The following is a 27,959-nucleotide window of genomic DNA, read 5'->3' on the forward strand; positions in this document are numbered from 1 at the left end:
TGCTTGTAGTGGCCATCTTTTCATGCATGAAGCGACTCATTCATAGCGGTAACCAGCAGTGCCACTCACATAGTCTCCTCATGCCTGCAGGCTTTCTTGCGTTCATGTACAGGTCAATCTCGCTTCACATAGTTTTACTTTCTACGCATGGAAACATCAACGGATTCCTTTGGATTCTGCGTTGCGACACAGTTTTTCGTCCTCCGCATGCAAAGATCCGTGGCGTCCATGACTGACTCCACTGTTGCTCCTCTCAGAACCCGTACGGTTTGTGAAGAAACTGGAGGACGTCAGCCACGAGCTGGGTCAGCCTCTGAGGCTGGAGTGCTGCTACGCCGGCAGCCAGAGGGTCTACGTGACGTGGAAGAAGGACAACAAGCTGATCTGGGCCTCCTACCAGTATAACGTCAAAACCAGCGACTCCTCCTGCGTTCTGGAGGTCCTCTACAGCGACAGGGCCGCGGCGGCGGGAAAATACACTTGTGAAATATCCAATGCAGAAGGAACTGACACCTGTCACGCTCATGTTAGAATAGGTAACGCAGTAACATCATGTGGGTCCAGTTCCTAACCTTGTGTCCTTATCGGGTCCAGTTCCTAACCTCGTGTCCTTATTGGGTCAATTCCTAACCTCGGGTCCTTATCGGGTCCAGTTCCTAACCTTGTGTCCTTATCGGGTCCAGTTCCTAATCTCGTGTCCTTATCGGGTCCAGTTCCTAATCTCGTGTCCTTATTGGGTCCAGTTCCTAACTTTGTGTCCTTATCGGGTCCAGTTCCTAACCTCGTGTCCTTATTGGGTCCAGTTCCTAACCTCGGGTCCTTATCGGGTCCAGTTCCTAGCCTTGTGTCCTTATCGGGTCCAGTTCCTAACCTTGTGTCCTTATTGAGTCCAGTTCCGAACCTCGGGTCCTTATCGGGTCCAGGTCCTAACCTTGTGTCCTTATCGGGTCCAGGTCCTAACCTCCCGTCCTTATCGGGTCCAGGTCCTAACCTTGTGTCCTTATCGGGTCCAGGTCCTAACCTTGTGTCCTTATCGGGTCCAGGTCCTAACCTCGGGTCCTCATCGGGTCCAGGTCCTAACCTCGGGTCCTCATCGGGTCCAGGTCCTAACCTCGGTGCATCGTCTCCTGTGGTCCGGTGTTTGTCGTAACGAGGACACTCTCGGTCCCGGCTGAAAGGACCCGGGTCCCGTAGTCGTGCGTTCAGTCGTTGACTGATCCTGTGTTTTTTTGGGGTTTGGAGAGAGAGACTTCATAACGAGAGCATGTTTAGTGTTGTTATGGTTCAATCAGATAAATATTTGCTTGCTCATAAAGGGATCGGTAGACAGGGAGTTAATGTGTGTTGCCTTTGTGTTGCGTGTTGTCGCCCTTTGTTTTCTTTGTGTCAGCGCTGCAGTGGCGAAGGCCCGGTGGCCTGGTGAACCTTCATTTCGACCCCTTTCCCAAAGTCCCAACACGGCCTGATTGTCTTCTCTTTCTCCCCACTATCAGAGCGCAAAGTGCCTCCAAACTTCACCAAGAGGCCGTCCGAGTCCATGATGGACTCTGTGGGTAAGACGGTGAAGATGGAGGGTCGGGTGTCCGGCTCCCAGCCGCTGGAGGTCACCTGGTACAAAGACGACAGGGAGATCTACAGCTCCGACAAGTACGACGCCAGCTTCAACAACAACATGGCGGTGCTGAGCGTCAGAGCCTCCAGCAGCTCTGACGGAGGCGTTTACACCTGCACGGCCTCCAACGAGGCCGGACAAGCGTCCTGCCGGGTTTCTCTCTCTATCACAGGTACGAGTGGAGGTTTGTCTTCCCTGTTTGTTAAAGCTGGTCAGGATTGGGTTTCATAGGGTGATCTGGAAGATCTTCACTCCTGTTTGTGACCAGACCATCTGTGTCTCTCTCCTTCTAAATCCCTTCATCACCCAAATATCAATCATACAGGGATGCGAACAGCTAATGTTTTGGCCAATGTTGCTTTCTTTCCCTTTGGTGACTTGTGTGAACTGTCAACCTAACCCAAAGTAGTGAGTGTTCGGTCTTCAGGGTTTGATAAATTTCCACTAAATAATTGCTGAGTTGTGGTGTTTGCGTCCCTGATTGTAAATGGGACGTCAATGAGGTTTCTGCTTCTTTCCCATCACTCCTTTAGAAGGCGGCCAGGCTCCAACGTTCGACGTCCCTCTAGAGCCGACGACGACGAGCGAGGGCGAGAAGCTGAGCCTCAAATGCCTCGTCAGCGGCTCTCCTCCTGTGACTGTCCAGTGGATGAAGGACAGGAGGGAGCTGAAGTCCAGCGGAAACACCAGAATCACATTTGTTGGAGGAGCGGCGTGCCTGGAGGTCAGCCCGGTGTCCAAGAGCGACGGCGGGGACTACCTCTGCAAGGCCAGCAACGCAGCCGGCAGCAACTTCTGCAAGTCCAGGGTCACGGTGAAAGGTGACGCATGTTTACTGCCCTCTACTGTAGTACTTCACTTGTCATTCTCCACAGTCTGGAGGCACCGGATCCACCAGTGGTCCCGATCAAGATCCTTCCGACCCAATTGGGCGGGTGAATGTTGTGTTTGGTGGTCTGTTATTTAACTTAATTTCAAATAGTCTTTATGAAGTTGAGTTTGGTGACTCCTCAGGCCAGCTGTCATTGTTGGATCAGTGGCGTTATTGAGCTCCTTGGTTTCAGAGGAAGCTGGACTCACCACCGTGATCTCTTTCAGATGAAGGAGCCAAAGTGACCCCCAGCAAGACCGCCTCTCCGGCTGCTGCTGCTGCTCCGGTCAAAAGGCTCGACAACCTCTTCTTCATCGAGGAGCTTCAAAACATTTCCGCCACAGAGAGTAAGTGGAATGTGAGAGGACGTGTGTCCTGACTGATCTGTAGATTAACGACCTCAATAGTGGATTCAGTCACTTTAAAAACCAACCTATTTGTAGGCCCTTTCCTCGAACATTGCACACCCAAAATAAAAAGGGTGTATCTCTGCAACCACTAGGGCTATTTGAATAATTGTATTTCATAATAAAAGATGCACATATGAGATTTTGTTCAAAATATCAGTCTACATGTTACTGGTTAAGAGTAAATGAAGATGACACAGAAAAAAATGAAAAGGTTTCAGGTCCGCCTATAAAAAAAATCACTTTCAGGATGATTATTTCTTTGAAGTGATGCAGCTGTAAGGTCCAACTTTTTTTCATAAAACAAGCTATGTTTTACGGTTTTATATAACAATCGTTCAGTCTGCCCTCTAGGGGGGGAAGGGTTTATAAAAGGTTAAAGAGTCCTCAAGGAAAACACCACAAACCTAAAGGCATTGAGAGGAACCGGTTTGTTCCTGTTAGAACCAGTTCCCTGAGTTCCGAGTTATAAGATAAGATAGAAACAACTCAGGAGGAATCAGGATCAGATGAAGGACTTTAGGACAGATGAAGCCTCATGCAGATCCAACAAGAAGTTACATGTTTTCTTATTCCTGCTTTGCAGAGGGCACCGCGACCTTCATCGCCAAGATCGGAGGCGACCCGATCCCCAGCGTGAAGTGGATGAAGGGCAAGTGGAGGCAGATCACCCCCGGTGGTCGCATCTCCATCGAGCACAAAGGACAAGACGCCAAAATGGAGATCAAAGAGGTGACCAAGTCCGACTCCGGCCTCTACAGGTGCGTCGCCACCAGCAGACACGGAGAGATCGAGTGCGGCGCCGAGATGGAGGTCACCAAGAAGGATGAGGCGGCGGGACTCGGAGACATCCGGACGATGCTGAAGAAGTAAGAGAGAGATGGATATCCGTCTCTCGTGGACGTCGAGGACGGATCGATTAGTTTTGTCACAGATCTCTTGAATACCGGCTCTGATCGTGTATTTGATATTCGTCAGGACTCCCTCGAAGCAGAGGAGTCCCAAGAAAGAGGAAGACCTCAATATCGTGGATTTGCTCCGAGGTCGCGACCCCAAAGAATACGAGGGGATCCTGCAGGAGCACGGCATCCACGACTTCCGCCTCATCCTGCAGGCTGTCGAGTTCCTCAAGAGGGAGAAGGAGATGAAGTCCGGAAAAGTGGTGAGAGAGAGAAAACACCGGAGGTTTGACTGATGCCGACGATCAGAATCAATATTCATTATTATCATAATAATAATAAGCTGTGATCAGACGGTATTGACCACCTCTAGCAGGTTCATTAGTGTCTGAACATGAGTCAAAGAGAACTGAGTTCACTGTTCCCACCATGTCCTCACTGACTGGGGCTAACGTTGTAAGCTAACGTTTCTAACATAGTTTTTCCCGCTGCAGGAGGTGGAGCACGGCGGCCTCGTTGAAGAGGAGGACATGGCCCGACTCATCCAGCAGCTGGAGGGACGCGTTGGCACAGAGGTCTGAAACCAGTCCACACTAAACCATGAGCTAACCTTCTGAGACGGTCTCTCTGTAGTGAAACACAACATGAAGCACAGAGCAGACGTTTGAAGCTGCATTCATCAGTTTGGCCACCAGGTGGCGTGTCCTTGACTTCACATTTGATGTGTTTTATGCAGTTTGAGACAAAGACCTGAAGACAAAAGTGAGAGCTAAAGAAAGCTCCTCCCCGCGTGTCAGCTTGAAACACAGCAGGAAGTCGGCAAATGTTGCATTTTGTGTGAAAATCTAGGCGCTGTACTTTAACGAACCCCTCGTAGAGTGTGAACTGTTTTAGGGTTGATGAGGTTAAATGACTGAATATTATGGTTCATGTATTCTCGTGTTCTGTCGTTAGAAGTCTTTCTGCCGTACAGACGGACCCGTCGGCGAGTTTAAAGGTTTAAACCCGGTTTTGAATCCTCAGCCCGTCTCCGTGATGGAGGACATCAGCGACCAGACGACGGCTGAGAACCAGAGCGCCTCCTTCGAGTGCCGGATCCGGATCAACTACCCGGAGATCAGCCTCACCTGGTACAAAGGCACCCAGAAGCTGGACGCCGGAGACAAGTACAACATCAGCAGCGAGGGAGACCTCCACGCTCTGCGCATCAAGAGCTGCCAGCCCAAAGACCAGGGCAGCTACCGCGTGGTGTGTGGGCCGCACATCTCCAACGCCAAGCTCACCGTCACAGGTCAGTGTGAGCGCCCCCTGCTGGAGTCCTGCAGACTAACACCAACCACTGACCTCTTAGAACCGGCTGCTGGTTCTGTTCGTGTTGTGTTCTGTGTTTCTTTTATATTCTCCTGCAAAGACACCAGGCCTCGCTATACTTGTATACAGTATTAATATTAATACTTTGAATAAATAACGTCCAATCGATGAATCATGAAGCTCATGTTGTTAAAGTCAGGCGGAAGCAAATTCAGTTCACTAAACGCGTCAGAAGCACCGAGGTCAGTGAACGCCACTGCGCCGCTGTCACGTGGTGCAAAGGCTCATGGGAGCTCAGAGAGAGCCTCGAGTGGACCGACGGCCGATGTCACTTTATGACCATCCACCGAGGACGAAGGTTCGTTATGTTCATCTGCGGAATATTTAAAAAGAGAAGAGTTTCACAATACTGACCAAGCAATTCACAGTTTTAAATACGTTTTATGATTAATTATAGAATTATTTATAGACAACATTTTCACAATTTCTACTAATTATTAAAAAAAACTTCTTTTTTTTCTTATATTTTTCTCATATTTCTTTCACGTATTTCTCAGACATGGTTCACTTGTAGCTGTTCTCATAATTGGCTGATATGACACTCTGTCAGACGATAGTGTGAACATATATGTGTATATATATACACATATATGTGTATATACATTATGAATGTCTCCGCCAGGCGTGTCCTCGGCGGCCGCCCGTCTGGAGCCGATGGAAGACGCTCGGCGCTCCGCTGAGCTCCACCAGTCAGACCGAGGTCGGTAGTTCAATCTTTCTTTACGTTTGTAGAGCTCCTCTTGGGTCCTCAGCTAACCCGTGTCCACTTGTCCACTTGTCCACTTGTCCTTTCACAGAGGTAGAGCTAGGCAGCGCTCCTCAGGGTGAGTACCTTCAGACACTAAAGGCGTTAGCTCAGATTACATGCAGGACTCTATGAGCTGACTGAAGCTGTTTTCAAACTTCAGACGTCACTGACTCGTCGCTCCACGTTCCAGAAGCAGCTGCTCTGTTCGTTGGAGGTGAGGCTTCCTCCCATGCTTTGACTCTTTGACTCTTTGACTCTCAGATTGTTTCATTCATTCGTCTTCTTTCTGCCTAAAGAGTCCTCCGAGTTTTATCTCTATGAAGAACGCACACAAGTGAAAGGTACTTTCAGACTAACTCATCACATCTTTATTAACTTTTGATTTGAGTGAAGAGTCTTCGCCCTAAACCCTTCATCCTCCTCATCCTCCTGTAACTCTCATCCCAATAACCGTGTGATCAGTGTGACCTCGTTTCATATTAATTCAGCCATCGTTTTAAGATTAACTTCAGAACTAAAATCATCAGGTTAAATTCATGAGACCAAACACTGAGATTTAGTCTGAATGCTGATTTTAATGTCAAAGGTAAATAAAGCACATGTTTCACAGAGATTTAATAACATAATAATACATTTAATAATCAAAATTCAAGTCTGAATGTAACATTTAAAGATGAAAGAAATTCATTGTTCAGGTTTTAGAGCTTAAATCAAAAAGTCTGAATTACTAGTTTAAGACGAGTCATCGAGGTGAGTTTGATCTCAGATCTTCTTCTTCTGAGCAAAGTGAAGTCTGACGGAGATCTTTCATGACGCTGGTCTCAGGTGTCAACCCTCTTCTGGTTCATCTCCTGAGACCGTCCTCCGTTTGTCCTCTTCAGTGTGTCCTAGTCTGTTTGTCCTCTTCTGTTTGTCCTCTTCTGTTTGTCCTAGTCTGTTTGTCCTCTTCTGTTTGTCCTCTTCTGTTTGTCCTAGTCTGTTTGTCCTCTTCTGTTTGTCCTCTTCTGTTTGTCCTCTTCAGTGTGTCCTAGTCTGTTTGTCCTCTTCTGTTTGTCCTCTTCTGTTTGTCCTAGTCTGTTTGTCCTCTTCTGTTTGTCCTCTTCTGTTTGTCCTAGTCTGTTTGTCCTCTTCTGTTTGTCCTCTTCTGTTTGTCCTCTTCTGTTTGTCCTAGTCTGTTTGTCCTCTTCTGTTTGTCCTCTTCTGTTTGTCCTCTTCAGTGTGTCCTAGTCTGTTTGTCCTCTTCTGTTTGTCCTAGTCTGTTTGTCCTCTTCTGTTTGTCCTCTTCTGTTTGTCCTCTTCTGTTTGTCCTAGTCTGTTTGTCCTCTTCAGTGTGTCCTAGTCTGTTTGTCCTCTTCAGTGTGTCCTAGTCTGTTTGTCCTCTTCTGTTTGTCCTAGTCTGTTTGTCCTCTTCAGTGTGTCCTAGTCTGTTTGTCCTCTTCAGTGTGTCCTAGTCTGTTTGTCCTAGTCTGTTTGTCCTCTTCTGTTTGTCCTAGTCTGTTTGTCCTCTTCTGTTTGTCCTAGTCTGTTTGTCCTCTTCAGTGTGTCCTAGTCTGTTTGTCCTCTTCTGTTTGTCCTAGTCTGTTTGTCCTCTTCTGTTTGTCCTCTTCTGTTTGTCCTAGTCTGTTTGTCCTCTTCTGTTTGTCCTAGTCTGTTTGTCCTCTTCTGTTTGTCCTAGTCTGTTTGTCCTCTTCTGTTTGTCCTAGTCTGTTTGTCCTCTTCTGTTTGTCCTAGTCTGTTTGTCCTAGTCTGTTTGTCCTAGTCTGTTTGTCCTCTTCTGTTTGTCCTCTTCTGTTTGTCCTAGTCTGTTTGTCCTCTTCTGTTTGTCCTAGTCTGTTTGTCCTCTTCTGTTTGTCCTAGTCTGTTTGTCCTCTTCTGTTTGTCCTAGTCTGTTTGTCCTAGTCTGTTTGTCCTAGTCTGTTTGTCCTAGTCTGTTTGTCCTAGTCTGTCTTCCTTGTCTCGTTCTCGTCTCGTCCTCGTCCTCGTCTGTCTCGTCTTCATTTGCCTCGTCCTCATCTCGTCCTCGTCTTCATCTGCCTCGTCCTCGTCCTTGTCTGTCTCGTCCTCGTCGCTGTGTCTTCTTCCTGTTGCTCGTTGGCTCTGAACCTCGTCCCCGCGAGCCGTCTTCTGGTGTCTAAGTGTCTTTCTGTCCTCAGCAGCAGAGCGCGGTCCTGCAGCGGAGACGACGGAGACAACGGAGACGACGCAGATGAGAGCAGCCGCCCCCGCAGGTACGGACGCTTGCAGCCGCAACGCAGCCGAGCCGCTGATCTCAGATCTGTTGGTTTCCAACTAAACCGCTTCTAGAGGCTTTCTTCCTGCTTCGCCGTAGATCTTCTTTTAGTCTCGCTGTCTCCTCATGTTGGTGTTCCTCTTCCTCTTCCTCTTGCGCTCATACTAACCCTCAGCAGAGCTGTGTGTTCAGTATAAAGTGTAAAGTAGAGTTTTAATGTGAACCTTCTTCATCTTTCAAGTTCCTGAGGTTTACGTGAGACTAGAGGAACCTGTAGCTCCGCCTCCAGTCACAGGTATCTGCTCACCTCTTCTTCCTCTCACCACTTCCTGTCCTTTATGTACTTCCTGTTTTGTTCTTTTCTTCACGTATTCATCTTAAAGACCTAAATGATGACAGATTATTTGTGGTCATGAACTGACCGGTGATAATATTTTAAAGAAGCTGAAGTGAAGAAGCCGCATGGCGAGGAGACCATCAGCGCTCCGGCTGGGAGAGGAGACGCTCCACAAGGTAACACTCACATCAAAGTATTGCTCTTGGTCAACCGACTTCCTTCACTCTTCATCAAGCAAATTCAGCAGTTTTCATATATTCTTTTATACGAAATTTTCTGAATTTTCAAGATCTGATGATCAAATCTATTTATTCATACTTCATATAGAGAGAGACATTTGAACATTTTACTCTTTGGGTGATCTTAAAATCATTTTTCTTTGATATCTTCATTAAATAAAACTTGAACTTTAGATTCATGTTTCACTTCCTGTTTGTTTCACTTCCTGTCTGTTTAATTTCCTGTCTGTTTATCTTCCTGTCTGTTTCACTTCCTGTCTGTTTCTCTTCCTGTCTGTTTCACTTCCTGTTGTCCTGTCATCTCAGCCGAACTCAGTGCGTTCACAGCATTGTATTCTTTCTGTCTGCCTGGTTCTGTTTGCGTCATCTTTCCATCTTTTCACCTCTTTGACTCTTGAAGCTGTGCTCTTGTTGACTCACAGTAATATTTCTCTGTTAACCTTGAAGAACCTTCAGTTCACGTGGAACCAGAGCCTGAACAAGAGAAAGTAACGGTTCCCAGGAAGGTCACACCTGAACCTGGTCTGTGGAAGACTAAAGCGGTTCCCTCTGAGCCTGAAGTGGCTCCTCGGACACAGAAGGCTCCTGAGCTGAAAGAGTCTGAAGTGAAGCCTGAAGCTGCAAAGAGGAGGCCAGCGGCCCCGAAAGAGACAGGTAACGTAGTCCAGATGGAAGACTTTGAGGTTTTCTTTGTCTTGCTGTGGTCGCTAACACGTTTGTCTACATCTTGATTGTTTTTAATGTTCTTCTCTACTCACCTCTTTACACATTGTCTTTTCAAAATAGTCCCTCAACAAACTAACTGATGAATGAATGCCGTCGCTGTTGTGTATAAATAATAATGCCCTCACTCTGTTCCTACAATAATGGTAAAATACATGTCAATGGGAAACGTCTTCATGTTGCCAGCTCGAGTCAAACCACTAAAGACTTAAGACAGTTACACAGAAATGTCTCATCTTTGAACTCTTTGATTTGTGTTGTCATGTAATGCAAAACAGTCTGGTTTGAGTGGTCTGTAATGTTAAAGCCTTAGTGGTTACCAGCTGGGTACTGAACATGTGCAATGTCCTTTAAAGCACCAGAACGACCAAAACCAGAAGAACCTGTAGTTCAGCCAACAGCAGCCACGGTTACTCCTTCCACACCAGAGCGTCCTCCAACTAAAGGTATTGATCGTGACTTCAGGTCTTCAGTTCATGTCTTCATGTCTTTGAATTCACTGGTTGAGAGCGTGATCTTTGATTCCACGTTCGCCTTGGTCATCAGCTGGAGGTTAAATAACACATAATGTGCTCTTAAGTGCAAGATGAAACCAAACCAGAGGAGCCTGATGTTCATCCATCAGCACCACAGGTTACTCCACCCAAGTCTGAAGCTGTTCCAACTAAAGGTACAGCAACGATGCTCTCATCAGGTTTCTTTGTTCTTCTGTTGTCTGTCTGTGTTAAGTTTTATCACATGGAAAGTAATCTTTGAAAAAATACTTTCTAGGAATATCTTTAAGCATGCTAAGCACTCGCTAGAGTGTGACTTGCACCTTTGGGTTTGATTTTCTTCAAAATATGTTGAACAAGATAATCATGTAAAACATAAATGTTCTTCAAAGTTGTCTCAGAACCAAAGACATCTGAACCTGCAAGAAAACCACATCTGCTGGCTGGTAAACCTGAGCCAGAAGCACTGAAATCTGAAACCAGACGAGAAGAACCCAAGAAGGTTCTGGAAGAAACAAAGAGGGTCGCTGAGGTGCCAAAGAAGGTTTTAGAAACCCAAAAGAAGGTTTCAGAAGAGCCAAAGAAAGTTTCTGAAATCCCAAAGAAAATTTCAGAAGAGCCAAAGAAGGTTTCAGAAACCCCAAAGAAGGTTCTAGAAACCCCAAAGAAGGTTTCAGACGAGCCAATGGTTTTCGAAACCCCAAAGAAGGTTTTAGATGAGCCAAAGGTTTTCGAAACCCCAAAGAAGGTTTCAAACGAGCCAATGGTTTTAGAAACCCCAAAGAAGGTTTTAGAAACCCCAAAGAAGGTTATAGAAACCCCAAAGAAGGTTTCAGACGAGCCAAAGGTTTTAGAAACCCCAAAGAAGGTTATAGAAACCCTAAAGAAGGTTTCAGACGAGCCAAAGGTTTTAGAAACCCCAAAGAAGGTTATAGAAACCCCAAAGAAGGTTTCAGACGAGCCAAAGGTTTCAGAAACCCCAAAGAAGGTTTCAGAAGAGCCAAAGGTTTTAGAAACCCCAAAGAAGGTTTCAAACGAGCCAAAGGTTTTAGAAACCCCAAAGAAGGTTATAGAAACCCCAAAGAAGGTTTCAGACGAGCCAAAGGTTTTAGAAACCCCAAAGAAGGTTATAGAAACCCCAAAGAAGGTTTCAGACGAGCCAAAGGTTTTAGAAACCCCAAAGAAGGTTTCAGAAACCCCAAAGAAGGTTTCAGAAGAGCCAAAGAAGATTTCAGAAGAGTCAAAGGTTTTAGAAACCCCAAAGAAGGTTCTTAAAGAGCCCAAGAAGGTTTCAGAAACCTCAAAGAATGTTTCAGAAGAGCCAAAGAAGATTTCAAAAATCCCAAAGAAGGTTCTTGAAGAGCCAAAGCAGGTTTTAGAAACAACAAAGAATGTTTCAGAAACCCAAAAGAAGGTACCAGAAGAGCCAAAGAAGCCACACAAACTACCTGAAACAAAGAAAACTCAAAAAGTACGAACAGACGAACCAGTGCTGAGCCACCAAGCAGCAACACCACCAAAAGATTTGGAAACACCAGAGCAAATTCTCCAGGCTGAAAAGCCTCCACAACAAGGTAGATACATCTGAACATCTTTTTTAACTAATCCTTCCTCCTCTTGATCTTTTAACTTACAATTTGAATATTTCATTCTGAGTTATGAGTTATCCTCAGAGGTTTTGTCCTTATGTCTGTGTTTTTGTGTGTGTTGTCTGTTTACTACATCATCACAATGATCAAACAGTAGAACAGAGGGAGATATCTCAGGAAACCACAGCACGAGCTAAAACAAAGCTGCAGGTGGAAACACCCATCAGTAGTATGCTTCATCTTCCTTTTAGAAAACACGTCTTTGACTAACTGACTTAATTTATTTGTTTCTGAAACCATTAATAAACGTATTAGTCCAGTCTGAAGAAGCTCCACAGTGGAGAGGTAGTGATTCATAATACCTATAGTTTAGTTTAGTAAAATGAGGGTCACACTGAAATCTCTGTTTTCATGTCTTGATGGTTTTTGTCTTGTGTTCTCTCTTGGCCACCGCTCCATGGTGCAAATCTTCAATCTTCTTAAAGTAACTCCAGTTCCCACGAAGACTGATCTTAAGCAAACAACAGTCGTGTTTGAAGACAGCAGGCAGTCGACTCTGAAGACGGGTGGTGGAGAGAGGATTCCTCAGACAGAAGAAGTTGGACGCAAGCAACAGGAAGTCAAGACATATGAAAGGGAAATAGAGGTCAGGGAGTCAACTGTGAAAGAAGAAATCACTTTGAAAAGGGAGATAAGACAACAGTGGGTTCCTGCTAAGGCTGAGGAGCAGGTTTCCACACCGTACCGTCGAGGTCAGCAGGTTGACGACACCGAGCCACTAGAGGACATTGAACCAGCAGACACTGAACATGAGGCTGAACATGAGGAAGCTCAACCTGATGATGAAGAAGAAGACTTTCCAGAAGACGGAGCAGTGAACCGGAGAGAAGGATTGTCTTTGAGTTCTGTCTCTCCACATCTGAAGGAAGCTGACCTTCCATTAAACAGAGATTTCACACCTCCAACGGAAAGGACTTGTTCCACGAACAAAGAAGTTCCTCCTCCTGACACTGGGTTCACAACACAGAAAAAGTTACTGGCCATCAAGAAAACTTCTCAAGAGAAGAAACGTGTGGATGCGGACATTCCTTCAACTTATGCCGAGCAGAGAGACGTTACTGAATCATTTGTTTCGGTACTTTATGATGAAGAAGAAACCGTGTCTCTAATAGAGGATCTTGTTAAAGATCAAATCTTTTTTACATCTAAAGAAATCACTAGCGTGCTTCAAAAAGTCACTATTTTCAAGCAAGCTGACTCTGTTGAAGAAGAAGTCCGATCTGTAAGATCCATACCTCGTAAACCTGAACAAGACTTACCACAAATTCCTCCCCAAACCACTCGTTCTCCTCCTCTGACAGAAGTTCTTCCCAAAAATGAAAGAATGATCCCTAAAAAGATGGAGTCTACAATCATGAAATTTCCCGAAGATGATGTAGAAATGTATGTTGAAGACATAGTACCTCTGGAGAAATCTACTCCTGTGTTGGAAGAAGTGTCCTCCGAAGAAAAACTTGCCCCAGTAATAAGATCCATACTGGCCCGTAGAGAAGTATCACCTCCAGTTCCAGCACAAATTGCTTCACCGGATGAAAAAGTCTGTTCTGAGGAAGACATTTTACCACCAAAAGAACCTGTTCTGCCTCCAAAGAAAGCCGTTCCTGCCCTTCACAAAGCTGCTGTTGCTCCAGAAGACATCCTCCCTAAAGAAGTCACTCCACCCAAGAAACCCGTTGCTAAAGCCAAGTTTGTTCCAACTAAAATCTCTCAAGTTCCATCAGAGAAGAAAGCTCCAACACCTGAAGAAGCTCTTCCTTCCAAGAAGACGGTTTCTCTGCCACAAAAGGTCATCACCCTAGAGGTAGATTCACCTGAAGAAGGAAGAACCTCTGCAAATACACCTCCACCAACAAGAGACGATGGCAAGAAAGCCAATAAGGGAACACAGGAGAGTCAACAACAACCTCTTCAGAAAGGTATTCTTTCTTAATTGGGCCGCATAGGCTCCTGATCGTCTTAAGATCAAGCCCTCTTTAAAAGACCTTAATGGACTCACACATCTTCCATCTTGAATAACAAAGAAACATCTTATACTAATCACCACAGTAAGCCGTCTTCGTCCATCGTCTTTGAAACATGTTTTTTATGTCAATACCCTTTCTTGGTCTATTAACATCTTTCATTCTTGAGTTGTTGTTTTCCTTCATCAGCTGAAGGTCTTTCACATTTTCTTCTTCTTCTTCTTCTTGTTTGTGCTGTTAATTCATGTCTAAATCATCTTTAGTCTTCAGTCTTGGTTGACCGTGTGGTTGTCTTGGTCGTGATCTTGCGTCTTGTATTTTAAAGTGTCTCCTCCAGAGGAGAAGAAGCCATCAGCACCAACGTCTTCCGCTCCTGCTGCTGCAGCCAGAGTAGCTCCTTCTGCAGGTAGTCGGCTCAGTTTGTCCTTTTCATTGGCTCATCAAGAGTCGGCCATGTTGTTTTTCTCTTTGTCCGTTGTTTGTTTGTGTTCTTATCTGGTCTTCAGGTTGCCACGTTTGTAACTTTCCGTGTCACACATCTCGTTTTCTTGGTCGTGACTTTGGCATCTTGTATTCCCAAAGTTTCTCGCCCTGAGGAGAAGAAACCATCTTCACCAAAACCAAAGCTTTCACCTCCTCCTGCTGCTCCTGCAGAGAAAGTCGCTCCTCCTGCAGGTAGTCACTTCACTTGGTTTCTATGTTGTTGTGTGTGTTTGTTTTCTTTGCTGGCTCGTCACAAAGAAGCCTGATGAGTTTCTCTGTTGTCAGTTTGCTGTCTGCTGTCTCTCTTCATTGACCGTGTTGTTGTCTTGGTCGTGATCTTGGCATCTTGTATTTTAAAGTGTCTCGCCCTGAGGAGAAGAAGCCATCTGCACCAAAGCCTTCAGCTCCTGCTGCTCCTGCAGGTACTTCTTTCACCCTCCATGTTGTCTGGTTCTGTTCTCCTTACAGATTACTTTCTGTCTGTTCTTGTACTCCCTCTTTAACATCTTTAATCTATTTTCATGCCTTCTCTCGGTCGTGACTTTTGGTATCTTGTAATCCTAAGTGTCTCCTCCAGAAGAAAAGAAACCGTCTCCACTAACACCAAAACCTCCAGCAGAAAAGGCTGTGCCTCCTGCAGGTAGTTTCTTCTGTTTGTCTTATCTGTTGTTTAACTTTCTGTTTGTCATGTCTCCAAGAAATCTGTTGGTTTGAACTCTTGAAATTGTCTGTTTTCTTTGAGTATCTGTCAGTTGCTTGTCCATCAGATCTTTGCCAGTCATCTAATCAAGTTGGCGTTCTTGTAGCTCAAGTTTCTCCCGTGGCAAAGAAACTGTCTCCACCGGTGTCTCCTGTGTCAGAGAAAATGTCTCCGCCTGAAGGTAACATGCTTTTTTTTAATGTTGCTCTCTTCTGTTTGTTTCCCGCTTTAAAGGATTTCTTACAATCGTTTAGTCTTCATACAAAGCAATCTCAGTTTTGATCTAAGAGATGTCGACTTATGTCTGAATCTGTTGTGTGACGTTTGTACTGAAGTCTGTTTTATGTTCTCTAACCCAATCCAAGTATTCCATACCAGTATCTGTTGAATGAAGCTAAATAACCATAAAAAGGCTTTTTCATAACCATCTCTTGGTGCCTCTGGAGTTACTTTCATGCTATGACGTAACACCCTGTTGAACACCGGATGACGTCATTGCATTCATAGCCCTCTTTAAGTGGAAATAATTCTGGAAACAAGAAACCAACGCATGACAAACTTTCTTAACTGCTTGTGTCAAAAATACAATAACCTCTTATTTCGTTTGCATTGTGTAAACTTATATTGATCTTATTTAAATTCTTGCAGACAAGGGACCAGTTTCCGCACCTGGACCAACTAAAGGTATACAAATAGTAGCTTATTTATTTTAAAAGGGCAGCAATTAATACATATTGCTACGTTAGATTGTCTTTCATAACCAGCAAAGACATCTCTTGTTTTGTGGTGTGAGTCCTGTGTTGTAAACATGTCAGGAGAAATGGTGTATATCTCTATGTGATTGTCATGAAAGTGTATCTACTGCCTCAAACACAGCACCACCTCTTACGCAAATGGGGAAGATCCCAGTTCAGGGGGCAAAAACCCCAGAATCGCCTCAGAAGAAGAGCAAGTTCACCAGAGCACCCAAAGGGAAGGAACCAGAACCAGAACCAGAGGTGATTAAGCTGAAGAAGGTTCCAGTGAAAGCTCCAGAGCCTGAGAAACAAGTCGTAACTCTGAAGGCAGAAGTGACGAGGCATCAAGATGAAGAACTAACGGTTCATGTACTTCATGACAGAGAAGATCGAGAGATAATAACTCTCGGTAGAACCGAGCGAGTCTTCACTGCAGAGGAGGAGACGGCTCAGTTAGGCTTTTGTGAGGAAGCTCAAAAGGTTGCAGTTGTACAGAAAACAGAGAAAAAAGGATGGACAAGAACCCCAAAACCACAGAAAGAGGAAGAACCTGAGGTTCCAAAGTTGGAAAAGAAGAAAATAACAAAACTGCCAAAGGCAGATGAGCAGAAAGATTCAACCAAACTAAAACCATTTGAAAAATCTGGGAAACCAGAAGAAGAAACGCAAAAGATCAAACTAAAAAAGGTGCCAACAAAGCCCAAAGAGCCGGAGAAGGAAGTCATAACTCATAGAGTTGAAGTGACGAGGCATTACGATACAGAAGTGACAGTTCAGAAGCTCCGCGATAGAGAGGATCGAGAGGTTCTGACACTTGGAAGAACTGAACGAGTCTTCACTGCAGCTGAAGAAGCATCTGAACTGGCTCACATGGAGGAACCGGATGAGCTGGAGGCAGAAGATGAGAAATCAAGATGGATAAGAACCCCGAAAACAACATCAGGTGAAGAACCTGAGCCAGATTTAACAAAAAAGAAAATAAAGATGCTGCCAAAGAAAGAGGAGGAGCAAGAAGTTGTGACACTGAAACCATTTGCAAAACCTGAGAAAGCTGAAAGAGTTGAATCTGCAAAAGCTCAGAAAGAAGGTGAGGCGACGGCGGATACTGAACGCACTTCATTCCAGAGAGTTGAGACGCCACAGAGAGACCAACCAACCTCTGCTATAAAACCCAAAAAAGATGAAGACGCTCCGTTGAGTCCAGAGGTAACTCCTGACGCCAGCAAAGACCAGAAGGACGTCCAACAGAAGGAAAAGCCTGATCAGGCACCCAAAGAGGAGGAACCGACAGCTCTTGGCAAGCTTTGCAGAAAACCTAAAGTTATTTCCACACCAGAGAAAGAGCAGATCATGTTAAAGCCTTTCACCAAAGTCACCAAGCCTGAAGAGAAGCCAGATAAAGTAGCTGAGGAAAAGAAATCAAAGGTACCAAGAGATGAAAGTCCTAAAGAACTGAAGGAGCAGCATTTTCCGGAAGTTGAAAAGACTGAAACACCTAAAAAAGAAGATGAGAAACCTCAGGAGAAAGACAAGCCAGCTGTTCCACCCAAGAAGCCCAGTCCACCAGGAAAGAAACCAACAGAGAAAGAGATCCCACCAAAACAAACCGATATCCTGAAGAAAGGTGTCCAACTCAAAAAGACTCCTTCGCCTCGAGTGCCGAAAGACAAGGTAGAAGAAGAAAAGCCCTTCAAACCTATCGAGCAGCTGAAGAAGGTTGAGCTGAAAAAGACTCTGTCACCAAAAGTCCAGAAACTGAAAGAACTTGAGCACGTCCCCATTGAGAAGAAGCCAAGTGCTGAAAAAGTCAAACGGATTCCCAAAACGGTTTCACCAAAAGACTCGGTGGAAGCTGTGATGCTCAAAAAGGTCCCAAAGAGGCCGTCACCGGAGGAGGCTGCACAGCAAGAACAGCCTGATGCAAGAAGGATCCCTCTGGTGAAGGAGGTCTCTCCTGGAGCCGTGCAGATGAAGAAGGTGCCCACCCAGCCGGAGGAGGAGGTGTTCGAAGAGAAGGTTGAAGAAAGGGAAGGCGAGGAGGAAGAGGAGGCCTGGGGCTGGGAGCTGGTCCCCACCGATGACTGGGAAGGTGAAGGGGTCGATGGGGCGTGGGAGACTCCAGGAATGCCAGACAGCAAACGAGGTGAGACGAAGGCTGGCCGGCAAACTCCTCATCTGATGCCTCTGGAGCCTCCTCATCCATCTCAAATGACTCATCTCATCTTCATCACATCTTCTTTCAATCGCCTGATCATTTGTTCATCTGGAGCTCCTTCATCAGTCCACTGTCATGACCTCATGTATCTGTCCTCCAATGTCTCATCCACATCAACCATGAAGTGTTTGTCTTCACCTGTGTTCGTGTCATTCACTACAACTTTCAGTTATCTGCTTTGTCTTCCATCCGTTTGTCTCTTTGTCTCATAACTCATTGGTTCATCAGAGATTATCTCCATCTTTATTCTCTTCATTTGTGTGATGTGTCTGATTTATTTATGTCAGCATTGCTCAAATCTTCATCTTGGTTTCTGCTGGATTATTCAAGTCAATATCAACCTCATTCTTAAAACTCATCTTATTGTTTCTTATACAGATGGAAAACCCACCGAGGAGCCACCGAAAGGCCAAGGCCGAGGCCGAGGACTTGGGGGTATGAATCCCATTAGAGCTCATGTGTACTAATGGTTTGTGCTTCGTAATGTCTGGAGCTGTTGTCTTGTCCTTTTCTACATAACCAGATGTTTGTGTTAAGCTTTTAATCTTGGCCCGAAGGTTTAGAAGAAACAAAGGGGACTGGGTATCGAAACCAAATCTGTCAAATCTCTCAGAAAGACTTGTGACCTCGTTGCCATTCAGGCAAAGTTCTTGTAACGTATCGACAAACATACATATTGTATGTTTGTCGATACCAAAATCCCTTATTATTGCAAAATGTTGATACCCAGATCTGTTCAACAGGGAGTTTTACATTCCTACGCCGATACCAGCCAATAGGAGCACTGCTTTTGTCTGACATCAGCACAGGTATTCTAGGACCTTTTGATACGCGTTGATACGGACACAACAGTGGCTCATAGGAAGCAGATCTTCAGTGTTACAGTTCTTCTTTAGTCACATAGTTAAAGTGTAAAAACACCGGAGGAAGTCTATCTAAGCTCTTTTACTGTTCGGCTTCACAATTGATCGATGTACAACATCATCCCCTCTGTTGTGTTGTATATGTGCTTTGTTGTCTATGCCATTCTTTTCTTCTGTAGCTCATAAATAATCTTATATTCTAACAGTGTTGGCTTAAACCTGATATTTCTTTAATGTGTCATTACTTCGACTGAATGACTGAATTCACGGTAGGCACAAGGTCTTAAAGACATCTCATTGCTGAATGTCAGATTATTCTTCGCTCTCCATCGTAACGGAAACTAACTTGATGAGTTTGTCTATGTGGCGTTGCAGCGAGACAGACCCCGTCTCCTGGTGATGGAGGCCGGGGCCGCGGCCTGAGGCCCGGTGGAAAAGGCCCGTCGCCACCAGAGGACCCCTTCGGAGGATTCAAACTCAAAGCCGTCCCCCTGAAGTTCATCAAGAAGATCCAGGACATCGTGCTGCAGGAGGCCGAGTCCATCGGCTCGTCCGCTGTGTTCGAGTGTGAGATCTCTCCCTCCACGGCCATCGCTTCATGGATGAAAGATGGCAGCAACCTGCGCGAGGACCCCAAACACAAGTTCATGGCTGACGGCAAAGATCGCAAGCTGCACATTATTGACGTGCAGCTGTCCGACACCGGGGAATACACATGTGTGGGCAAGAACGCCGGGAAGGAGATATCATGCACAGCCAAGCTCATCGTGGAAGGTAAACTTTGCAACACAAACACTGTCACAATATTAAGAAATACATATATTTGATGTTTGATCTATTTTTTTGTTGACATCAAAAAGGTCTCAAAGTCAGGTACGGTACTGGCAGCAGGATGGAAGAAACGGAATGATACCCAGAGAATACTGTTCTTTAAATGACTCTCATCTTTGTGCAGAGCTGCCTGTGAAATGGCTGAAAGAGCTGGAACCAGAGACTTCCTGTATGAAGGGTCAGCCCACGTACATGACCTGTGAGCTGAACAAAGAGAGAGATGTGACCTGGAAGCGTAACGGCGTCCTCCTGAAGAATAAGGCCGGAAAAATAGCCATTAACATTATTGGTATGCAGCACGCCGTGACCATCCAGAACGCCACTGAGGAAGACGCCGGCACCTACACATGTGAGGTGGACGGACAGGAAGACGTCAAGACCGCAACCAACATCAAAGTGATTGGTAAGAGCCCGCAGGAGGTAGCGGTGATGAGCTAGCGCCATCACTGAAAGACCTGGTGGATGTCCTGAACCCTGTAGAAAATATGTTATAAATCACAAACTAGAAGACAGAATTATCTGTCTGGACCTGAACTCATTGGTGTTATCGCCAGTCTCCCTGCAGTTAGATAAAACGTTTAGTTCACTGAACTAGATAAAGCTGGAAGCCATTTTTGTATCGGTGGCACTCGATGAAGTAAAAGATTTGAGAGAAGCCAACAGTTGCAGAGTTGATTGAACTGTTGACCACATATGTTTGTTTATCTCCTTCATATTCAAATCATCTGAACTCTGCTCCTCAGAAATCATCAAAGACTGGATCGTGAAGCCCCTGAGGGACCAGCATGTGAAGCCGAAGGCCAAGGCCACGTTTAAATGTGAGCTGTTCAAGGACACTCCCAACTGGAAGTGGCTGAAAGGAGAGACCGAGCTCACTCCTTCTGACAAGGTGGAGATGAAGAAGGACGGACAGGACATGACGCTCACCATCAACAACTGCCAGCCCGACGATGTGTCGGACTACACCTTCGAGGTGGAGGACCGCAGATACACAGCCAAGCTCACTCTTGGAGGTTGGTGTAACATTCACAGACCCTCGTTAGAAACCCATGTGGCCCACAAAGGTCTCTTCCCCATCCAGTGTTTCTGTTAACGGCCTCTTTGTGGTGTCTCAGAGCGGGAAGCTGAGGTGCTGAAGCCACTCTCCAGCGTGGAGGTGGTCGAGAAGGAGGAAGCCAACTTTGACACTGAAATAAGTGAAGACGATGTGGTTGGCGAATGGAAGCTGAGGGGACAGGTGTTGATGAGGTCTCCGGTAAGATCTCAGAGGGTCCGACAGCAGCTAAGTTCACTTACCTCAAAGAAAATCCTTTTTTTGTCCTAAAACTCCAGAATGTGTGTTGTTCCTCAGAGCTGCGACATTAAAGTTGAAGGCCGGAAACGCTTCCTGACGCTGAAGCACGTGCAGCTGGATCAGGCCGGGGAGGTGTCCTACCAGGCCCTGAACGCCGTCACCAGCGCCATGCTCACCGTCAAAGGTACGAACCCCTCACACTGTGTTTGTCTGCCTCGTCTGTCGGTCTGTCAACACGAAGGCCGTTAGGAGCGGAAGGTAAGAACAGGGACGGCTGTGTTTCTGCTTTTGTGAATAACTGCCGCATTATTCGCACCTCCCAGAGATCGAAATGGGCTTTGTTGACCCGCTGAAGGACGTTTCTGTGCCTGAAAAGAAACAGGCCAAGTTTGAATGCACGGTCACCAAGGAGGTGTCAAAGGTCATGTGGTTCAGGGGGGCGGAGATCGTCACCCCGAGCCCTAAGTATGAAATAATCGATGACGGAATGAAACACATGCTGATCGTAAACAGCTGTGAGTTTGACGACGAGGCTCAGTACACGATCGAAGTGTTGGGCCACAAGTCGTCCGCCCAGCTGGCGGTGGAAGGTAAGCGGTCGACCCGACGCTTCACGTTCGCTGTCTTTTGATGTTTGTGCTGTAAAGTGTCTGACGGCATCGACCCCGTTTGTGTGCACCGACCTCGTCATTGCAGGCATGAGGCTCAAATTTGTGCAGCCGCTTCAGGACCAAACGGCGAAGGAAGGTAAAACGGCTCGGTTTGAACTGGAGCTGACGCACGACAACGTGCCGGTGGTTTGGTACCGAAACGAGGTGAAGCTCCACGTGAGCCGCACGGTGCTCACGCACGTGGAGGGGAAGAAGCACACTCTAGAAATGAGGATGTTGACTCTAGACGATACCTGCCAGGTAAAGGCAGAAGCCAAAGGGATTTACTCCATGGCAAAGCTGACTGTCATAGGTAACTCTTCCTCCTCCTCATCTTCACACATGTTGTATTGATTCCTTTTCCAGCTTTTAGAACGATCCAGTTGATATCTGGAGGGAATGAACTTGGCTTTAAACACAAGATCAGTACTGTAGATTGACAATAGAATATAGCCAGGTATTAATGTCCTCATCAACTGACTCGTGGTCCCGGTTCTGTTCTAGAGGGCGACGCCGTCTTCGTGGTGAAGCTGCAGGACTACACGGCCACGGAGAAGGACCAGGTGACTCTGGACTGTGAACTGAGCAAAGACGTCCCCGTGGTCTGGTACCGCAGCGAGAAGGAGATCATCGCCTCCAAGCTGGTGGTCATGAAGTCGGAGGGAACTCGCAGGTCTCTTGTCCTGACGAGAGTGGAGCAGAGCGACAAAGGAACATACGTGTGCGACTGTGGAACCGACAAGACCTCGGCCAACATCAACATCGAAGGTACCCGATGAATCCGACACACGCGACTTCACATTCAAAGATTCAATTCTTTAATCGCGTGGTGTTTCTCGCCACCAGCTCGTGACATCAAGGTCGTTCGGCCGATCTACGGCGTGGAGCTGTTTGACGGGGAGACGGCTCGCTTCGAGGTGGAGATCTCTGAGGAGGACGTCCACGGCCAGTGGAAGCTGAACGGGGAAGTCCTCAGTCCTTCTTCTGACGTGGACATCATCGAGGAGGGCGGCAAACACACGCTGATTCTGTACAACTGTAAAGTCTCCATGACGGGCGAGGTGGCATACGCCGCCGCCAACGCCAAGTGTTCCGCTAACCTGAAGGTCAAAGGTAATCCAACAACAGCGTCACTTCCTCCTACTCTTCATCGTCTCAGTCCTGGAACACAAAAGGATTCAAACCAGCTCTTTGTTATTTATTTATTATTAATATAATATATAAATTTCCCTTTTCATTATGAAATGAACCAGTTTGCAGCTCAAATGAAAACCTCAGCGGCCATCTTTACCTTTTTAGGACCTCAACTAAACAGCTCAGATTTATACTTCAAACCACGTTTAATAAAACATGTGGTTTGAAGTATAAATCTGAAAAATTAGGAGACTTTTTAAATATCTGCTTGATATTTTGTCCTTTCTTTATTTTAGATGTTTTCATCTTTTTCACATTATGGCTGCTTTGACCTGCTTAAAAGCATCTGTCTGTCTCCACTCAGAACTTCCTCTGAACTTCCTGACGGCGCTGAGCGACGTTCACGTGTACGAGAAGGACGAAGCGAGGTTCGAGTTGGAGCTGTCGAGAACTCCGAAGACGTTCCGCTGGCTGAAAGGTTCTCAGGAGCTGCAGAGCGACGACAAGTACGAGATGATCCAGGAAGGGAACATGTACGTTCTGTTGATCCGATTGGCCGCCTACGACGACGAGGCTAAGTACATGTTTGAGGCTGAGGACAAGAGGACGACGAGCAAGCTCATCATCCAAGGTGACGCCGGCTTCCTTCAGCCGCTCCGAAGCAACACTTACACGTCTTTTTATTTACTTATACTGTTTATGTTGGACTCCAATACTTTACATTCAACTGAGAAACAAGCTGTTGTGCGTCGGGCTGCAGAAAACTCAGAACTATGAAAATAGTTATTAACAAAACAACACTGTTTAATTCCAGGTATTCGCCTGGAGTTTGTTAAGCCCATTAAGGACGTGACCGTGAAGGAGCGTGAAACCGCCGAGTTCAGCGTGGAGCTCTCTCACGACAAGATCCCGGTGGTCTGGTACCGGAACGACGTCCGCCTGCACCCCAGCAAGGTGGTGCACATGGCGGACCTGGGGAAGGTGCACACGCTGGCCTTCAAGGAGGTCACCATCGACGACACCTCCATGATCAAAGTGGAGGCCATGGACAAGGCCGTGACCGCCATGCTCTCCGTGATCGGTCAGTGCAAAGCCGTTCAGCCGGTTGCTCACAAACACCAAAATGTTCACTTATTTTATGCAAGCGGTTTGGCGAGTAAAAAGGTTGAAGGTCACAAGTTCATTTAAGTCCAGAGAAGCTTCTGCTGTTGAAGGAACCTGAACTTAATTTGTGATGCTAAAGATTGTAAATGACTAAGAACAGAACGGAAAGAGAATGGCAGATACAAGCACTTTATTTCAAGGTAGTTTCCTCACATGCAACGCTGTGTTTTCCTGCAGAGGGCGATCTGTATTTCACCACTAAGCTGCAAAACTACACGGCTGTGGAGAAGGACGAGGTGAAGCTGGTTTGTGAACTGAGCAAATCCACCGCCGACGTCAAGTGGTCGAAGGACGGGAAGGAGATCACGCCCTCCAAGACCATCGCCATCAGCACCGACGGCAAGAAGCGCATCCTGACCGTCAGGAAGGCGGAGAAGGCCAACATCGGAGAGTACAGCTGCGACTGCGGCTCAGATAAAACCTCAGCCAACCTCAACATTGAAGGTAAGCTGAGAGTTCAGCTCTTTACAGCCTCAAATGTCTAAATATTGACGTGATAATCTGCCGTGTAAAGCAGAGTGTCATCGGCATAGTGGCAGAAACGAGTTGAACTGAAGCACTTGAACAGGCTTTTAGCAGGTTGTTTGAAAAGGAGGTTCCTTTGGTCTGGATCCAGGTCTCAGGACCATGAGGTCTGGATCCAGGTCTCAGGACGATAAAGAACCCTTTTCATCAACGTTGCATCGGTTGAAAGAAAAAACATTCTCTGTAAATCCAACGATCAAAATAACTTTGAGATATCAAACGAAGCCAAAAGTTCCTGATCCTTGACATTGAAAGTCATGTGACGTTTTCTGATTTAGTGACATCATCGGCCTTAAAGGGTGGAGTTTCACATTTGCACCGTGAGAGTTGAAATGTTTGAACTGTCTGAGGTCACCAGGACAATGTCGGTTTGAGATCAGATGACTGGTGTTGCTGGAGCAGCTACGATGCATTCATGGGTCCAGACCCCATTCAGAAAACCAGCATCTTAAAGTTCACTTACTGGTTTCTTTGCTGCTGGTCTTCCTCCCCTGCAGAGCGGGACATCAAGGTCATTCGTCCGTTGTACAGCGTTGAGGTCACGGAGACGGAAACAGCCAAGTTTGAGACGGAGATTTCAGAAGAGGATGTCCACGGAAACTGGAAACTGAAGGGAGAAGCTCTGCATCAGTGTCCCGTGAGTCTGGTTTCATGATCTTCCTGAGTAGCAGTGTGGAGGGTTACCCCGAACCCTAACCCCGAACCCTAACCCTGAACTCTGACCCTAAGAGAACTGCTTAGGGTTGAGGGCCACGCTCCCGACCAAACCTAACCCTGAACCCTAACCCTAAATATCGTTTAATTCCTTGTCCTCTCAGGATGTTGAGATTAAGGAAGAAGGAACCAAACACATGCTGATCCTCTACAACGTCCGCATGGACATGGCCGGAGGCGTCGACTTCTCAGCAGCCAACGCCAAATCCAACGCTCAGCTCCGAGTGAAAGGTGAGCGTCCAGTCAGTCGTCTCGTCTTCAGAGACACAGAAACACTTCCTGTTTCAGGGACAACGAAGGCTAAGATCCTCATTCAGAAAAGACATCAGGACATTCTTCATTTTCAAACAAACAGACATGAGGAGCAACCGCTCCACTGACGCTCACAGTCACAATTTTAACTCCACAAGAAGAACAAGCACATCAGCGCGTTCGGCTGCTTCTTTCCTCTCTGTTTATTGTACTATGTTGGTGTTTTTACCATGTTTTCATCTCTGAAGACTCCCAGTCTTAAGATCTCGTCTGCCCAATCACCATCGTAAGCAGTGACCTGTGTCTGTGAAGCAGTAGCTGCTCTCAAGGCCATCACAAATACAGAAATGACTCCTCAATAACCTCAATAACAAATCTTACTACTGGTAATGTTGGCAAATATATATATATATATATATATATATATATATATATATATATATATATATATATATATATATTTATATATAAGGTACCTCAATAACCTCAACAACACATCTCACTACCGGTAATATATATATTGCGACATCTTACGGCAGTGGTCGCCACACCATCAAAATTTCTTGTGGAATGTTCTAGTTGTTATTATCATTAATATTATTGTTGTTATTATTATTATTATTATTATTATTATCGAGTCAATATGACGTCAATACACACACGTACAGTTTCTTCTGGAGTCAACCTAAGTTTATTTATCAGAAATCTGTGGCCACTTAGTGAATTAAAGTATTTTTAAACCTCGTGGGTGATTTAATCTCCACTTTGTGTCTCCAGCAGCAGAAAGTGTTGAGTGACCCGTCAGTCTTCAGCCAATCAGGCTCTGAGTTTATTTTAGGGGCTGCAGGCCTTATCTCAAGTGAGAGGCTGCTCTCTGATTGGAGGAGCTCGCCTCTCCGCTGCGACCAGATGCATGCTGGTCCGTCTCACCGTGTCTGCTTGTCCCTCAGCTCGGTCCATCGGGCTGCTGCGGCCCCTGAAGGACGTGACGGTGACGGCCGGAGAGACGGCGACCTTCGAGTGCGAGCTGTCGTACGAAGGCATCGAGGTGGTCTGGTTCCTGGGGGGACGCAAGATGGAGGCCAGCGACCGGGTGAGTCTACCTTCTGTCAGGAAACCAGTTCAAACCAGTTCAAACCAGTTCAAACCAGTGCTGCTTGGCTTTTTTTATTTTGAAAGTATTCAGTCAAAATATTTTAAAGTCATCTGGAGGAAAGTCTTGGAAAAAATGTAAAAGGAATTCAGTCATACTGAAAAAGATATATATATATATATATATATATATATATATATATATATATATATATATATATATATATATATATATATATATATATATATATATATATACACATATATATATATATATACACAGTATATGATGGCATGTTTTTAAGAGACTGAACATATTTTTTACAGTGTTGGAGCTGGAGTTAAAAATAAGCTGCTGTTATCTTGAACTCACACATATGCAGCTTCATATATATATATAAAAATAATTTAATAGGTATAAAAAAGATGGATAATTCAAATTCCAGTTTATATATAGTTTTTATATATATATATATATATATATATATATATATGAAGCTGCAAAAGTCCAGAGTTTAAACTTTGAAACAAGAATTCACAAGAAACTAGAAGTCAAAGTATAAATACTTTACATTATTAAAATAATAATTATTAGGTTTTTAACAATTAGAGACTAAATGATTCATTATGAATCACTGGGCGTTTTTTTATACATATACTATATTAAAGTGATATGTAATGCAGGTGAAGACCCGCGTGGCGGGACGAGTCCACACTCTGACCGTCAGAGACGTCACGCTGTCGGAGGCCGGCGAGGTCAAGCTGAGCTCCACAGACTTCCAGGCTCAGGCTCAGCTCATCATCAGAGGTGAGACACCGTAACGCCCCGCAGACACTGAACGCATCGCGGGGAACCCTCTACCGTGTGATTTCACGGCCGTGTTTGTGCCTCCAGAGCCGGCGGTGGAGTTCTCCAAGCCGCTGGAGGACCAGACGGTGGAGGAGGAGGCGACCGCCACGCTGGAGTGTGAGGTTTCCAGAGAGAACGCTGAGGTGCAATGGTTCAGGGACGGACAGGAGATCAGGAAGACCAAGAAGTACGAGATGATCGTGGACGGACACAAGAGAGCGCTGGTGATCCACGACTGCTCTCTGGACGACGCCAAGATGTTCACCTGCGACGCCAAGGACTTCAAGAGCTCCTGCTTCCTGGAGGTCACGCGTAAGAAGCTCCGCCCCGTTTCAGGAGCCTGAGCCCTTCAGGAGCGGCGTATCGCATTTCAAACCATTAGTAGGATTATATACAAACAGACGTGGACTTAAATGGGTTATAAAGTCATTATTATAATGTCTTTAATTCAATGTATTTAGTAAATCACTTCACAGGCTTTCCAACATCAGATCTTTACTTAGAAAGCTCTAAATATTCATATTATATATATTATACCATTCTAATGGTCCATATTTATTGTCAGTGGAGGACCTTTACATACATAAGGGGCCATTTTAAAATGTAAAAAATGAAATCTCACACAATTATTACTCAAAAGGTTGATATGATTATTAAAATCAGTCTTGACAGCATGACATCACATTTTAAAGGTATGACGTCATCATTTATAGAAACTGAGAGGCTTTTCTTTCTATGATTCTTACCTTTTCGTGTGTTTGATTGTGTTTGGCCTCCGTACTTCTGAAAGGGTTTGATCCTCTTCAGCCTCCGTACTTGACGGTCTACAGTGTAGACCGTCATGTACGGAGGCTGAAGAGGATCAAACCCTGCAGACTCTACGGGATCAATAAAGAAGCATGACATCTTGTCGT

General features: G+C 45.6%; 1 protein-coding gene across 1 annotated transcript in view; it reads left to right on the top strand.

The window, feature by feature from the left end:
- The window catches only part of LOC306741702 (titin-like), a gene marked incomplete at its 5' end in the record, with an annotated part of 162,411 nt that overhangs the window by 44,855 nt on the left and 89,597 nt on the right, over nt 1-27,959 (top strand). The window contains 34 exons of the mRNA XM_079224017.1: nt 258-536; nt 1,494-1,784; nt 2,146-2,433; nt 2,711-2,830; nt 3,477-3,759; nt 3,869-4,052; nt 4,284-4,364; nt 4,813-5,080; nt 5,783-5,860; nt 5,958-5,984; nt 6,069-6,122; nt 8,062-8,136; nt 9,162-9,368; nt 10,333-11,345; nt 13,172-13,496; nt 15,601-17,604; nt 18,055-18,111; nt 18,915-19,313; nt 19,495-19,773; nt 20,114-20,383; nt 20,486-20,625; nt 20,722-20,848; nt 20,988-21,254; nt 21,361-21,627; nt 21,819-22,082; nt 22,161-22,427; nt 22,813-23,079; nt 23,263-23,529; nt 23,790-24,056; nt 24,635-24,774; nt 24,956-25,082; nt 26,054-26,196; nt 26,880-27,003; nt 27,091-27,357. Of these exons, the coding sequence (XP_079080143.1) occupies nt 258-536; nt 1,494-1,784; nt 2,146-2,433; nt 2,711-2,830; nt 3,477-3,759; nt 3,869-4,052; nt 4,284-4,364; nt 4,813-5,080; nt 5,783-5,860; nt 5,958-5,984; nt 6,069-6,122; nt 8,062-8,136; nt 9,162-9,368; nt 10,333-11,345; nt 13,172-13,496; nt 15,601-17,604; nt 18,055-18,111; nt 18,915-19,313; nt 19,495-19,773; nt 20,114-20,383; nt 20,486-20,625; nt 20,722-20,848; nt 20,988-21,254; nt 21,361-21,627; nt 21,819-22,082; nt 22,161-22,427; nt 22,813-23,079; nt 23,263-23,529; nt 23,790-24,056; nt 24,635-24,774; nt 24,956-25,082; nt 26,054-26,196; nt 26,880-27,003; nt 27,091-27,357 (9,516 nt within the window). The remainder of the gene's footprint in view (nt 1-257; nt 537-1,493; nt 1,785-2,145; nt 2,434-2,710; nt 2,831-3,476; nt 3,760-3,868; nt 4,053-4,283; nt 4,365-4,812; nt 5,081-5,782; nt 5,861-5,957; nt 5,985-6,068; nt 6,123-8,061; nt 8,137-9,161; nt 9,369-10,332; nt 11,346-13,171; nt 13,497-15,600; nt 17,605-18,054; nt 18,112-18,914; nt 19,314-19,494; nt 19,774-20,113; nt 20,384-20,485; nt 20,626-20,721; nt 20,849-20,987; nt 21,255-21,360; nt 21,628-21,818; nt 22,083-22,160; nt 22,428-22,812; nt 23,080-23,262; nt 23,530-23,789; nt 24,057-24,634; nt 24,775-24,955; nt 25,083-26,053; nt 26,197-26,879; nt 27,004-27,090; nt 27,358-27,959) is intronic.

Source organism: Taurulus bubalis (assembly GCF_910589615.1).
Source record: "Taurulus bubalis genome assembly, chromosome: 1".
NCBI lineage: Eukaryota > Metazoa > Chordata > Actinopteri > Perciformes > Cottidae > Taurulus > Taurulus bubalis.